The 14,339-nt window shown below is 43.8% G+C and overlaps 1 protein-coding gene across 5 annotated transcripts; it reads left to right on the top strand.

Annotated features, from left to right (window-relative positions):
* The first annotated feature begins 204 nt into the window (after nucleotides 1-204).
* LOC112266139 (hypermethylated in cancer 1 protein) lies at nucleotides 205-12,335 on the top strand. Of its 5 annotated transcripts, none has more exons than XM_042296212.1 (2): nucleotides 205-422; nucleotides 9,293-12,335. In XM_042296212.1, exons 1-2 carry the CDS (start codon nucleotides 363-365, stop codon nucleotides 11,540-11,542), a joined length of 2,310 nt encoding a protein of 769 aa, XP_042152146.1. In that variant the 5' UTR covers nucleotides 205-362; the 3' UTR covers nucleotides 11,543-12,335. The 5 variants fall into 5 exon arrangements, with proteins under 5 accessions (XP_042152146.1, XP_042152147.1, XP_024299374.2 ...); XM_042296213.1 differs by having other exon boundaries at nucleotides 214-422; nucleotides 9,309-12,335; XM_024443606.2 differs by lacking the exon at nucleotides 205-422 and adding an exon at nucleotides 2,242-2,468 and having other exon boundaries at nucleotides 9,309-12,335.
* Nucleotides 12,336-14,339: the final 2,004 nt, after the last annotated feature.

Raw genomic sequence — 14,339 nt, 5'->3', positions numbered from 1 at the left:
ACAAAGAAATAGTGCAATATGGATTTTTCATCATTCCAAATATAATATAAGCACAAAGTGCAAATTAACTGGTTTAGCAGTGAATAACGGTACCTTTACGCAACGAAGGCTGCTGCTGCGCATTACATCCTAGAATGCCAACCATTGGGTGTCGCTGTGGGCGCATCCACCCGGCCATAAACCTTGGTCTGATCGGACCCCGACCAAATCTGAAGAGGTGTCTGATATAGTACTATAGCACGTGAGAAATTAAAGAGTGTGCGGGACAGAGAGAACGGGCGAGCAGTGATAGAGAACAGGAGAAAGCACGGAAGAGGTTGCTAATAGCACGGAATTTTGGGCGAGTGAGCGTGGAAGTCTGAATGGGGGAATCCCGAGGAGGAGAACTCACAAACGGCCACGACACCAGACATGAGTCCGAGGTGGGTAAATGACAGATGTGAGAGAGATAGAGAGAGCGCGATGCCCTCCACAAGCCTCATGCATATTGACATCCCGTCTGGATACTTACTGCGACTTTAGGTGCATTTAGTCAGTGAAGGCAATAGGCTATAAAAGCTCTCCTACTTAAGTACATATTTATAAACTTTTTAAAAAACATTTGTGTCTGACAGCCGGCAGGTATGGACTAAATTTACGCGTCCGGAGCTGGCATGTTATATCGCATTTTTAAAACTTTATATTATCGTGAGGTTGCTTAAAACAAAATCTCTCGTGAGCATCTCTAGGCCTATCTGAAAAAATATATTGAAGACAAGTTGCATTTTTATCTTGGAATGATTCGAGAGAGGAAACATGCCTTAGTAATTCAAAATAATGTTGTTGACTTATTAAGATGTTCGCGATAAGGGCAAAAGGCCCATTCGCAGTGACAACTAACAGAAAGATTGAATAATTAGTAGCCAAAGATTGTATACATATAGTCAATTGATAGAAAAACATTTTTTGACATATGCTCAGCTTCTAAAAGTTGTACAACTGATGTAAATGACAAAAGCTGGTTGAGAGAGATTTCATGATTTTCAGACTGTCAGCCAATATTGCAACTATAACTGTGAACTAAAAATAGCGACGCCTAGGCTAAAATAATTTGTTATTGTACAAACATGATCAATTTCAGAAGTGTGTACTACTGTGTGTGGAACACTGAAGTACTATAGGTCTGAAAACAAAAACAAACCTGCATAAAAGCCCTAAACAACCCTCACAGCTTCATTATGAATATATTGTAATTATTTTGAGCTAATTTACAGTACAATTTATGTGGACACTTAATCACTGTTACTGCGTATATATTTAGCCTACCAAAAACATAGAGGTACCTTTTCCGTTCCAAAATAGGCCCACGTTTTACGCACGAAACAACGTTTACGCGCGAAAACAAATAAGGCCAATGACTACACCACTAGGTTACTATATAGTGCATGGTTGCAGGATTACTTTATAGTTATATTTGATGGATGGATAAAAATATCAGGGGACAGAGTTCTGCTCCTCCCCGCCCACCTCTGTCAGTGCGCCGAGTCTCGCAGGATATGGGCTGTGGCAGTTTACTTACTGTAAACTCTTGTCTGCTTGTCTTTACGTAAGCAGGTGAGACTCGTTAGGCCTTGGGGTACAAACACTTGACACCAAACTCTAGAATGTCACATCCGTATAGGATATCAAAGGTTCACTCACTAGGACTAGTACACAATTTTACTAGGACTAGTACACATTTTAAGCACTATCATAAGATTAACCTTATCAGTAGGTTTAATTGAAATATCCATTAACTAAAAGGGTGTAGTGTTATAGATCAGTTTCAGTCAAATGGCATATGAATAAACCAGCCATCATCTATCGGTGTGTAGGCTATTTCCTCATAGTCTAATTGTTGACAATATGCATTTTTGTTACGGGTCTCATATGTCTCCAAACTTCAGTTCAGTGTCGGACTGCAGTGGGCCGTGTGATATACAATAAAGACCTGTCTCTTTAAGACGAAGCCGCGATGTGTTGTGAAGTTCAAGTGGGGGTCAGTTGAAGTTCCTGCCCTCGAGTTTACCTTTTAGTTTTATTAAAGACTGACATCACATGGGGCGCTAAAACACTTAGGGTGCATAGAGGCTCCATTATCATCCCCGCGCACGTTATTGCCTCGAAACAAAAAAAATGCCGAGGAAATTACAAAATAAAATAGGAGGAAACTGATGCTGGACTAAGCACGTATTTTTTTTATAGGAAGGGGTGAGAAAGAGAGGGAGTGGGGAGGGGCAGGGAGAGCGAGAGAGAGAGAGTACGAAGAGAGTAACAAGAAATTCATAGCAATTAATAATAAAAAGAGTTGGCAGTCGTGCTTGGAAAACTGGCATGGTTTTTGGAGGCTGGCAGTTCAAAGTTGAAACGTCAGAAATTACTCCAAAAGACTGTTGAGATGATCATTAAGGGAGACTTAGATCGGGTGGCAGAAGAGATCGGGCATCCAGGTAACGTTTCAATACCAGCTTTTTAAAGTCCAGCACAGCTACAGATCAGGCAACATTATTGAGACCAATATTTAACTTTTTAGCGATCTTTATGTGAACATACGGGGTTTATCGCGCGTTTAGTGTTTGGTTAATTTGTGTGTCTTTTTTAAAGCAAAACATAATCGCGTTTTCCTAATTTTGCGATGGAACCTCTTAGTCTATAAATTTTTGTTTGTAAAAAGAAATGGTTGCTTATGTGAGGTATCTTTTGTTTAATTCAAACATTCTCATTTCCACTTTACCAAACTACGAATATCCTACATAACTGTATCATGCTAATAAATGGATCACTGGACTAAGTTCTGTAAAGCTACAACAAGGTAAGATTTCTGTTGGACTATTTGCTGTGAAGTAGGCTTAGCCTATATGTCACCTATTGCCATCAGATGGTTGTGTAGTTATCTAGTTGTATACAGAAAACAGTGTAGTTAAGTCTCTGGGTATTCAGCATGATGCCTCATCCTCAGTCAGAGGTAGGGTGACGCGGTGGGTCTCGGTGCAGAGTTCACACCCCACCACCGTGCAGCTATAGATCACAGCTCGCCTAGCATCGGACTTTTGAAGGGTTCATGGCGCTTCTCATGGAGTTGATTTCATTTTAGGGAGAGCGATGATCGCTTTATATTCTGTACCTGTTCTGTTCCTCTCCTCTCCCATCCCCTCTGTACCTTTATATGACAACATTTAAGTGCTGTCGTTTATTTAAACGTTCTGTTTAGATAAACGACAGCACTTAAATGTACAGAGAGTGTATGAAATACAATTAATCCATCAAAAGAATATTGACAACACGTTACGCATGTATAGGCCTATGTCATAGGCAATCACTCATCTACAGTTATTTCGATGAAATGTAGGGCTGCTTGAATTTCCCTTTGTACATTGTTTGTGGAGGGGATTTAGTGTAGACTCATGTGGTTATCTGACTGAGATAACGATGGTGATGTGTCTAATGCGAGGACCAGATTACAAGAGTAGGGATGAGAGAAGGCGAGATTTAGGACCTAAATCATGGATATCATGTTAAAATGGTTTTGTTGTGGAAAATGTATCCTATCTTTTAAAGAAAATAGGCCTATAAACCTGAATAACAAATGACTTCTTAAATGGTCCATGTCTTAATACACGACGTATTTATTAAGACATGTTGTAAAGGTCTATAGCCTAATGGACGCATTGAGTATACATATCATTACATTTTCTAAAAAAGTTGACAGGGCTCAGGAGTAGGCGAGTCTATTTTGTTAAAAGGACTTTGAGTTTGTAGGCCTATAGGCCTACTTCTCCTCTCGGTGTGTATTCAATCAAATCTAATGATTTAGTTAAGACATGGTTGCATAAAACTAGACTTATCTTTTACAACTTTACAAACTTTACTGCAGGCAAAATATTGTTTTAAAAATGAGGCACATTTTTAAGTAAGTATTGTTGGCTTTTCTTATACAAGTTAGTAGTGACAAGGAAACTAACAGAAAAAACCTATTATAAAAAAAATACAAACATATTTTTTGAGAAACCATTTTTCTCTGTCCATCGATAGGCCTTGAGTACTTTGATTTGGTTTTTGAGACATCGCTATAACAATTATGGTAATAAGGGATCGTTTTGTCAATTTGACAACTGCTATCACTGTGGCTCTGAGAAAGAGGCACATTTAATAACGGGGGATCGTGTGAACATGTCTACGGCGGGATTATGAAAGGAAATCTGGGGGTCTGTATTCTAGAGAGACGAGGCGCGCAACTCGGGAGTTTCAGCTGAGTGTCTCATTTGAAATGCCCCTTATAAGGAAATCAACGACAGAGCGAATCAAATTCATATCCAAGATAAAGGCGTAGTTGCGTTGATAAGGTGACAGACTCATTTTGGCGGCTGTGTCTAAACATCTAAACTCACTTATTTAGCCTTCTGACTATAGAGGAAGTGTAAAATGCAAATGTCTCTGGCCTTGTCTAAAATCAAACAATGTCGATATAATTCGAGCCATCTCTCTGCACTGTTTAGGCTAAGCGCAGGACACCCAGCCCTTAGGCTACTTATAAAGCCTCAAGTGTGGTTTTCATTAAATAAGGTTTCATGCTCTACTGCTTTTATACAACCCATTCACAAAAATATCCTGCTACGTAAGGCCTTATAAGCTATAGAGCTCAGCGGCTCACAGATTTTCCTTGTGGTTTGACAGGGTTCATGCTATGCCAGTAAACAAAATGACAACTGCAATGATAGATAGTATTTCACAGCATGAAAACAAACGGTTTAGCTGTTTCCCCAAATGTTCGTTTTTTACTCGAAACATTAATTCAGAATAGACTAAATAAAGCATGCATTAAACACAATTAGCATTTAATTTGCTATCATTAAGTAGATATTTTTTTCTTTGCAACGTTCATTTATTATTATGTGCCTTAAATAGACCATTCTCAAACGAAAAAAGACTACACTGATGTCCCAGATCAATATTGTTGTGTAGGAAGTTGCTCTAATTAATACCAGAATCTGGAATTTTTGCATAAACATGGTAAACCTACATGCATACAAAGTCGTTCCCTGTAAATCAGACAGGCAGAAGGAGTGGATAGGAAGTGTGGAGTGTGTTCTTAACCTAGAGCAGACCCTCTCAGTCTAAACCCAGCCTCACCCCCATACCAGAGCAGTGACAACTCAGACACAACACAGGTATCATGGATACCAAACTGTCCAAAAGATGACTCAAGCACTGTTTTTCACGAAGTCATCCTTATACCAAATCTAGCATTCACCTATAACCAACCACTCGGGAAACAAATCATGGTACAGGAAAATATTCAGAATGTACATTACAGACACAAGAACCTTCAATATCCACTTACTGTTGAATCATATTCCAGAAGGTCACTCATTGTGATGATACATTTTTAAATGATTTAAAAACATGTGTAATAATTGAGAATGAACAATCTATAGGTTAGAGAGAGAGATAGAAAGAGATAGAGAGGAAAAATATGAAAAATAAAGTAGCCTCATCCTATATCGTGCAGGTTAATGATATTTGAATAATGAATATAAACTTGCAATGAGATGCTTCTCTCACAGTTTTAAAACGTTTGATTGGCTCAGTGGATTTGAGGGCTGTCTTTGATAGGCCGACAGGAGGATACAATAGCCTAACTGTTAATGCTTGATGCTCAGACAAAGTTTTTAATACATGATTTATTTTGGTAACACTTCCTTTTCTTTCAACAAGAGAAGGAAGTGTGCATATTACACAAATTCTACAGATATGACAGACAGTTTATTCGTGTATTCTAACTGAATGATCACGCTAATAATATTTCAGTCTAATACATTTTTTCACCCCACAATTAATATTTTCTTAAAATAACGGATTTTAATGTGTTAACATTTAACATTTTATTTTTGCAATTGATATATCCAAACGATGCAGAAAATGACAAACCCGCCTTTACGCATAGGTTACAAGCGGATTCACGATGATTTTTCATGCACCTGCAAGAGAAACAGGGATTTAGTAGTGGAGGCCGGTGCGCTGCCGCATGCAAGGTTATTTTTTATCTAGCTGTTTAGACCATGGATCATTTGTGTGTCTGTGTGTGCGTGCGTGCGTGCGTGCTTGTCTGTAGCGTACATGTGTGATATGATAACGATTTCATAAAACATCCGAGTAAGATAGCAATCAAACAAACGGAAACGAACCTAAGCAAAGTAAAGCATAATTGTGCCATACATGCAAGCCCACTCTCGTGCGTTGGACAGATGCGCTTGTAAATTTGACAGTGGTTCCATATTCTTTTTTTTTTTGTATATAAATATATGCCTGCTATTTTTTCTGCTCTACCTTTGAAACATTTAAGTAAAAACCTATTTAGTAATTGATGGCTGCCATCCCATAATGTGGTGGTATGTTTGTCGAATCGTGTAAAGGGGACAGAGTAGCCTAGATCTCTGTTTCATGCTGCTTTTTATTCTCTCAGGCCATGTATAGCCTGTTGTGACAGAATAAAAGTGTATGGTGCACTCCCATTCACCCTGGGGAAACATCCGCGCCTGTCCCAACCTAATGCGTAAAAGCCTATGAGGGCTAAGCTTTACGCAGAGCGCACCAATCGATTACCGCAGTGCCCAGATATATGCCTGAAATTCTTTGCGCTGTTATTAATGTATAACTTATCAATCGCTCTGAATATCAATTTTCATATGAGCCATATTGAATTACCTGTTCCTTTTCTTTGATTTGCTCCTCTTACTGTGGAATGTCTAGTAAAATATGACCTGGGAGAAATGAAAGACCGAGGCGTTCAAGAGAGCAGCAGTGGCAACCTGTAAATGGTTAGGTTATGGGTTTTATTGCACCAAAACGAGACCATGTTTTAAATGGCTAAGTTACTTTTGGGTAATGCTAAACATATATCAACACAACTACACAGAAAACTCCTTAAGACTGAGGTGTGTCTTTAAATGATAGGAATGGAAGGCTATGAGACCGCCAGGGTATAAAACTCTGTATAAGAACCACATGAACTGCTTTTCTTTAGATGGATCTCTTGATATGTTTATGTGTGGTGTGCAGTGGGCTTGCAGGGCCTGGTTGTGGGTAGAATAGTGTCTTAAGGAGGGCTCGGTAGGTAATTAAATGTCCGCTTGAAATCTCATGCTTCCCTTTCCCTCTGACTGGGGGCTTATAGTCAATGAAATAAACAATAAGATGATGAACTTATGTCAGGAAGACCACGGTCAGACATATTTATTTAGTTGCTTGTTTCCCATCAGCGAGACCAAGCCCTTAGGGACAGTTACAAACTGTTTCATCTCACCAGTAAAGTATCCTCAGACACCAATGTTTGAACAATGCATCCTATTAAATTTGTTCGGTTAATAATGTTTACTTAAGTCTTAGTACAACAATACACAACTTTTGAGTGTGTGTGTGTTAGAGTGAGTGTGTGTGTACATTGGTATGCGAGAAGCATGTGTGTGCACATTAGAATCCCAGAGTTCATCTCAAGTTAAACCATTGGACCTTCTCATTTTGTCTTGATTTACACCCTGTGTGATCAGAGTTCCTTATATGACTGGGCCGAATGGGAGCTCAAAGACACATCTTTTTTTGGACTCGTCTTCTCCCTCCACAGGTTTATACCTGTTGTTCATCATACTTGCAAAATGGTCACTCTCTGCTTTGTTTAAAACACTGCACACCCCACCGTTGGATTATCTTTTATGGAAGCCGGCAACAAGAAAACATATCCATATCTGTATCTTTCTTCTTTTTTTTTTTTCTCTCTCTCTTCTCTTCTCTCTCTCTCTCTCTCTCTCTCTCTCTGTCTCTCTCTCTCTCTCTCTCTCTCTCTCTCTCTCTCTCTCTCTCTCTCTCTCTCTCTCTCTGTCTCTCTCTCTCTCTCTCTGTCTCTCTCTCCCTCCCTCTCTCTCTCTCTCTCTCTCTCTCTCTCTCTCTCTCTCTCTCTCTCTCTCTCTCTCTCTCTCTCTCTCTCTCTCTCTCTCTCTCTCTCTCTCTCTCTCTCTCTCTCTCTCTCTCTCTGTCTCTCTCTCTGTCTCTCTCTCTCTCTCTCTCTCTCTCTCTCTCTCTCTCTCTCTCTCTCTCTCTCTCTCTCTCTCTCTCTCTCTCTCTCTCTCTCTCTCTCACCCTCCCTCCCTCTCTCTCTCTCTCTCTCTCTCTCTCTCTCTCTCTGTCTCTCTCTCTCTCTGTCTCTCTCTCTCTCTCTCTCTCTCTCTCTCTCTCTCTGTCTCTCTCTCTCTCTGTCTCTCTCTCTCTCTCTCTCTCTCCCTCTCTCTCACCCCCTCTCTCTCTCTCTCTCTCTCTCTCTCTCTCTCTCTCTCTCTCCTCTCTCTCTCTCTCTCTCTCTCTCTCTCTCTCTCACTCTCTCTCCCTCTCTGTCTCTCTCTCTCTCTCTCTCTCTCCCCTCTCTCTCTCTCTCTCTCTCTCTCTCTCCTCGCTCTCCCTCTCTGTCTCTCTCTCTCTCTCACCCCCTCTCTCTCTCTCTCTCTCTCTCACTCGTCTCCCTCTCTCTCTCTCTGTCTCTCCCCCTCTCTCTCTCTCTCTCTCTCTCTCTCTCTGTCTCTCTCTCTCACACCCTCTCTCTCTCTCTCTCACCCCCTCTCTCTCTCTCTCTCTCTCTCTCTCTGTCTCTCTCTCTCACACCCTCTCTCTCTCTCCCTCTCTCTCTGTCTCTCTCTCTCACACCCTCTCTCTCTCTCTCGCTGTCTCTCTCTCTCACACCCTCTCTCTCTCTCTCTCTCTCTCTCTCTCTCTCTCTCTCTCAGCATTTCAGTTTAGGAAGTGAATGTGTACACTTGAGTTTCTGATAATGACAAAACCTTCAACTGCTGCTCAGCGACTCCTACGTGTGCTGCCTTTACTGTAAACTGAAGACAATCTGTTCACTTTTCCTTACATGGAATCAATACAATTAATCGAAACTAAGTTAAGTAAGGGGATACAGTGGCATAGTTCAGCTATTAGCAGGGCTGGGGTCAATTCTAAATGATAGCAGTCAATTCAGGAAGTGATTTTAATTTCAAAATTAAAAATTAAAAAATGCTTCTACTCCTCAGTATTTTTTTTATTCAGATGGCAAATTAGACCCTTGTCAGCAATGAGATTACATTTTTGTAAGAAAAATACATTTGTTTTACATGTCTCACCTAAATAATGGGAGAATGTACCACAATGTCATGCAAACATATTAGAAAATATTTTAAAAATATGTATAGTAGATATTGACTGATTGTGGACTGATACTACTGGCACTGCATGACGTTTACAGATATCTGCTGTTTTAGGTGGCGGTCTGACGACGATGCTCCATGCCATGGAAGTCCCAAGTCATGCTAGGCACCTCCTCCTGCAACTCAACACCCAGCGCACCAAGGGCTTCCTGTGTGATGTCATCATCGTGGTGCAGAACGCGTTGTTCCGAGCCCACAAGAACATTCTGGCCGCCAGCAGCCTCTACCTGAAGTCCCTGGTCGTCCATGACAACCTCATCAACCTAGACCATGAGATGGTGAGTCCCGGGGTGTTCCGGGTCATTCTAGACTACATCTACACGGGCCGCCTGACCGAAGGAGACCCCAGCTCCCCAACAGAGCCCAACCTGGGGTCCGTGCTGGCTGCAGCTAGCTATCTGCAGCTACTGGACTTAGTGGCGTTGTGTAAGAAGAAGCTGAGGAGAAATGAGAAGTACCCTCTCCGCCCCACTCCTGCCTTTTTGCGCTATGGGAAGATGGGGCCCAATAGTTTGGGTTTAGGGGGAGGGGGCAGGTATCGGGTGTCCACCCCTGTTATTCAGTCCTGCTACCCAGGTGGAGTTGGGAACACCCACACGCCCCGAGCCCCCCCACTAGAGGAGCTGTCGCTGCACCCCCATGCCACACATGCAGGGGAGTTGTATGCCCCCACCTCTTCACAGGGCCCTCAGGTGTTCCCCTCCACACCCTCAGCCCTGCCTGCCCAGCCCAGCCTGCGCCCAGCTCACTCTGACAGGAACTGCTCCCCCATCTATGGCCTGGACCTCTCCAAGAAGAGTCCCAACTCCCAGTCCCAGAACACGCCCTCCCACCCCCACCTGGCTCATGCCCTGCCCCACAACGATGAGGATCGGGAGGGGGGGCTGAGCAGCCGCACTAGCCCAATGCTGGGGGCCAACGGCGGGGCCTACCCCACAGAAAAGATGGAAACGGCTGATCAGGCTGGGTCTCTCCCTCTTCACTCCTACCCCCACCTCAACCAGCCCCTCGGGCCCCACCTGCCCCACCTCCACCGCTCCAGCTCCCAAGGTCCAGACCACTACCCCTGCCCCCCCAGCCCCGACACCCCCACAGAGGCTGGAGAGCCCAGCAGGGAGGTGGGCAACATCTACCGCTGGGTGAAGCATGAGCCACTGTCATACACAGCTGAAGATGAAGAAGATGACGAGGATGAGGAGGAAGGGGGTCGAAACGGAGACCAAGACCACCAGCATCACAACCACCATCATAAGGCAGGGGAGGAAAGCGATGATCGCTACCGTAGGGTGGGCTGTGACGGGGAGGATGAGAAGAGTGGGTCAGGCAGTGAGGAGACGGGCAGTAGTGAGGGTCGACCATCACCCACAGGGGCCATGGGAAGGTTCCACCTACCCTACGAGCCTGAGAGCTTTGGGGACAACCTGTACGTGTGCATCCCCTGTGACAAGGGCTTCCCCAGCTCTGAGCAGCTCAACGCCCATGTGGAGACCCACACAGAGGAGGAGCTGTACTCTGGAGGGGAGATGGGTAGCAGCAACAGCAACCCCAAAAACAACAGCAGCAACAGCAACGGTAATGGCAGCCTGGGCAGCCTGTCCTACCTGGAGGGGAAGTCCAGCCAGAGCCTGACTCCTGGGGTCCTGGGTGAGATCATCAGACCCTATCGCTGTAACTCCTGTGAGAAGTCCTACAAGGACCCGGCCACGCTGCGCCAGCACGAGAAGACCCACTGGCTCACAAGGCCCTACCCCTGCAGCATCTGTGGCAAGAAGTTCACCCAGCGCGGCACCATGACCCGCCACATGCGCAGCCACCTGGGACTCAAGCCCTTTGCATGCGACCACTGCGGCATGCGCTTCACCCGCCAGTACCGCCTCACAGAGCACATGCGCATCCACTCCGGGGAGAAGCCCTATGAGTGTCAGGTGTGCGGGGGCAAGTTCGCCCAGCAGCGCAACCTCATCAGCCACATGAAGATGCACAGCAGTGGGGGGGGTGGAGGGGCTCTGACGGCCGACGGAAAGCTGAAGCTAGACTTTGCGGAAGGGATCTACCCCCTGAGTAAATACGCAGCAGAGCACCTGGGGCTGAAGCAGGAGAAGGCCTCAGAGCTACTGGTAGAGCATGCCATGGAGAGCCTGTTCCCGCTGTCCAAACTGGCAGCAGAACACCTGCGCCTCAACCACCATGACAAGATGGATGTCCTGGGGATCCAGGCCCTGCCCCCTCCCCCAGGGTCCCTCTCTGACTCCCACTCCCGTACCATTGACCGCTACTCCCCCAGCTAAGATGGCCTTGGCTACCAAACAGTCCTGTGGGCACACAACTTAACTTACAGTATTCTAACGTCATTCACCTCAACTTCATCAGTATCTGCACCTCAGACTAAGGCCAATACTTGGCCTAAAGAATGCCCACAAACTGTGTAGACTCCTATAAGTGCCTTTCTTTCCAAAGTTTGCATTATATGCATTTCAAAAACCTTCCTAGAAGAACTGTGCTATTTCTATTATATTTTGACCAAGGAATACCCACTCAAAACAGTGTAGTATTTATCTATATGTAAACAAGGTTTTTTTTTATTAAACCACCGAGCCAAAAACAAATTGAGAACCAAAAAGCAATTGTTTTTATTTATTTTTTTGTGCGTTATGAAAAACCAAAGAAACTGTTGCAAGAAAGTGTTGCAATCAGACCCTAAACCTGTGTACTAAATGTACTATTGTACTATTACTGTTGTAAATGTATATAAAATGGAAAAAAGCACATATGGACATGATTCAGGGCTCCTGTCCAGAACTGAAAGGAACGCTGCACAAAAGAAAAAGCCAAACCTTTGGGATTTGCAAGTGATTGGAACACTTCATTTAGTTTTTGGGGTACTGGATGACCTCTGTATCTTCCTATTCAGTTGTACCCCATGCTCCAGATGTTCTAGTCATGAGGGAGTGAATAACGGAAGACAGCATTCGCTCCGCCATTTAAGTCAAGTGATCTATGCTTTGTTTTTCCACCGTTTTTACGTACTTCATGATCATGATGTTGTGTACAGAGAGACTCATATTAAATAATAGTAGCTTACTGACTCTTACACCCAGTGCCATAACCCTTTGAACCCATAACCTCTCTTTTGACTTGCATCCCAGTGCCTTCAAATTGTTATTGAAAAGTAGCGAGGAGCACAACCCTGTGATCTCACAACTGGGACGCATCATGGTGCATACCCAACTGATGACACGCCAATCCTTCTCCATGGCTTCAACATCCAGTGGTTTGGAGTGTAGACTAAGCATGGGTGTTGCCTGTGACATTGTGTAATATTTACAATGGTGGGTGCAGCTGTACAACTCACCAGAGGAGAGCACAGAGAGGCCACCCAAGTCAGTGCCGAGAGGCTAGAGTCAATTACCACCAATCAGTCACTATCAATAGCAGCAATTCCCTCTAACACAGATGAAGAATCAGGACTGACAATTGTCCCATACTGCAGATAAATAACCACTTTAAAACCTTCTGACCACCCCATGTAGTCTCAACTCTGTCTGAGAGACAGAGGGCCGTTCTATCATTGACAGGCCAAAGTGACTGCTCCACTGCTGACTTCATACACACACAGGGACTGGGAGCTGCTAATGTGACGACGTTGTGAACATGAGAGCTGGGCGCTAGCTGCCTCTGACAGTACTCTGCTCGTGGTGCGGCGGCAGGCCGGGCCGTCGGTGTGGGTGAACAGCACAGCCCAGCTGCTGGCCTCCCAGTCTTCCAATAATCCCTGTGAAATCTCACATTCTCCCTGACAATTCACACTGTCTGTCGGCCTGATGGCCCATTTCATGCCTGCCATCCAGCCCCTCTGATCCACACCATGACAAGACATCCGAGCACTGCCGAGCCGAGTCCTACCATCTGCCCTTCCATGCTTCCCTGCCTCTCTGCTAGCAGGCTATCAAACATGGCACAATACAGTACAGTAGCAGGTCTCAATATCAACTACCCAGTTCCTTTAGAAAACAATGCGCACTTATGGTTTTGGGGTTGAAGGCACTTATTGTTTTGCAATTTAAAAAATATATATATTCCAAGGAGCATGCTGGCTTTTTCTATTTCTACGTTGTCGGACCTTGTGTCCGATTGGAGTTTGTTGACCACTATAGTGCCAATGCCAACCTCAGTAGGTGAATGTGAAGACTAAAGCCATGAATGCACTGTGATAGACTTAGTGAATCTTTAAACCTTAGCTTGGAGACTGAGACAGTAAGCCCTAGTATTGTGGGATTGTATTAATGTACAACATTAATTGAAGGGCTTTATTCTGTAGCAAAATGAGCATATCAAGGTGTGTTCTTCTGTCCCATATTTTATTTCTCTTTCTTTAGATTTTGAACCAAAGCAAAGTGAAACTGGTGCTTACCTCAGGACTGAACCCAGCATGGGGGCGCAACACTTTAGCTACACAGCAATCAGCCAACCAAACACACACGTACACACTTAGATACGAGCAGATACAGACATCTACACACATTTTTATTTTATTTTGAGGGGACAATAGTCCTGTGTTAAACTTGTGGTTATTTCATGTCTTACAATTTTGTTGATAATATGTGATATTAACATTTTCTGCTTTTATCTTAATATTTTGTGTAAATGTTCCTTTTTTACTGCCCTCAAAGAGGCTTTGTGTGGTTCAGACCAATGACATTATCTTAATAAGGAAAAGTCAAGCTGGTGATCTTCTTTAATTCAACAGAATATACACATGTACATGTTGATAGGTCTTGTAAGACAAGACGTAAGGCAATACCTCTGGTTCCAAAGAAACATATAAACACTCTATGTGAGTTAGGTCTTTTATTTTTCACCCGAAGCCTTAATGTTTAGTGACGTGTTTGGTTACACACCAGGAGTGATGCATTTCTCAGTGTTTCCCTAAACAGATAAACAGTGGCTGGGCTCTGAGTGGGTGAAAGCTATAGCCTGAAGATGTTTTTCTCTGGACGGGGTTTGTGAGCTGATGATGATGATACTCAGACTAAGGCTGTGTGTGTATTCATACCACAAACACACTTTAAGCTAGCTTGTTTCCAG

The sequence above is a fragment of the Oncorhynchus tshawytscha genome, linkage group LG13 (genome assembly GCF_018296145.1).
Source record: "Oncorhynchus tshawytscha isolate Ot180627B linkage group LG13, Otsh_v2.0, whole genome shotgun sequence".
In the NCBI taxonomy this organism is placed as follows: Eukaryota; Metazoa; Chordata; class Actinopteri; order Salmoniformes; family Salmonidae; genus Oncorhynchus; species Oncorhynchus tshawytscha.
This window is presented reverse-complemented; position numbering and strand designations above follow the sequence as displayed.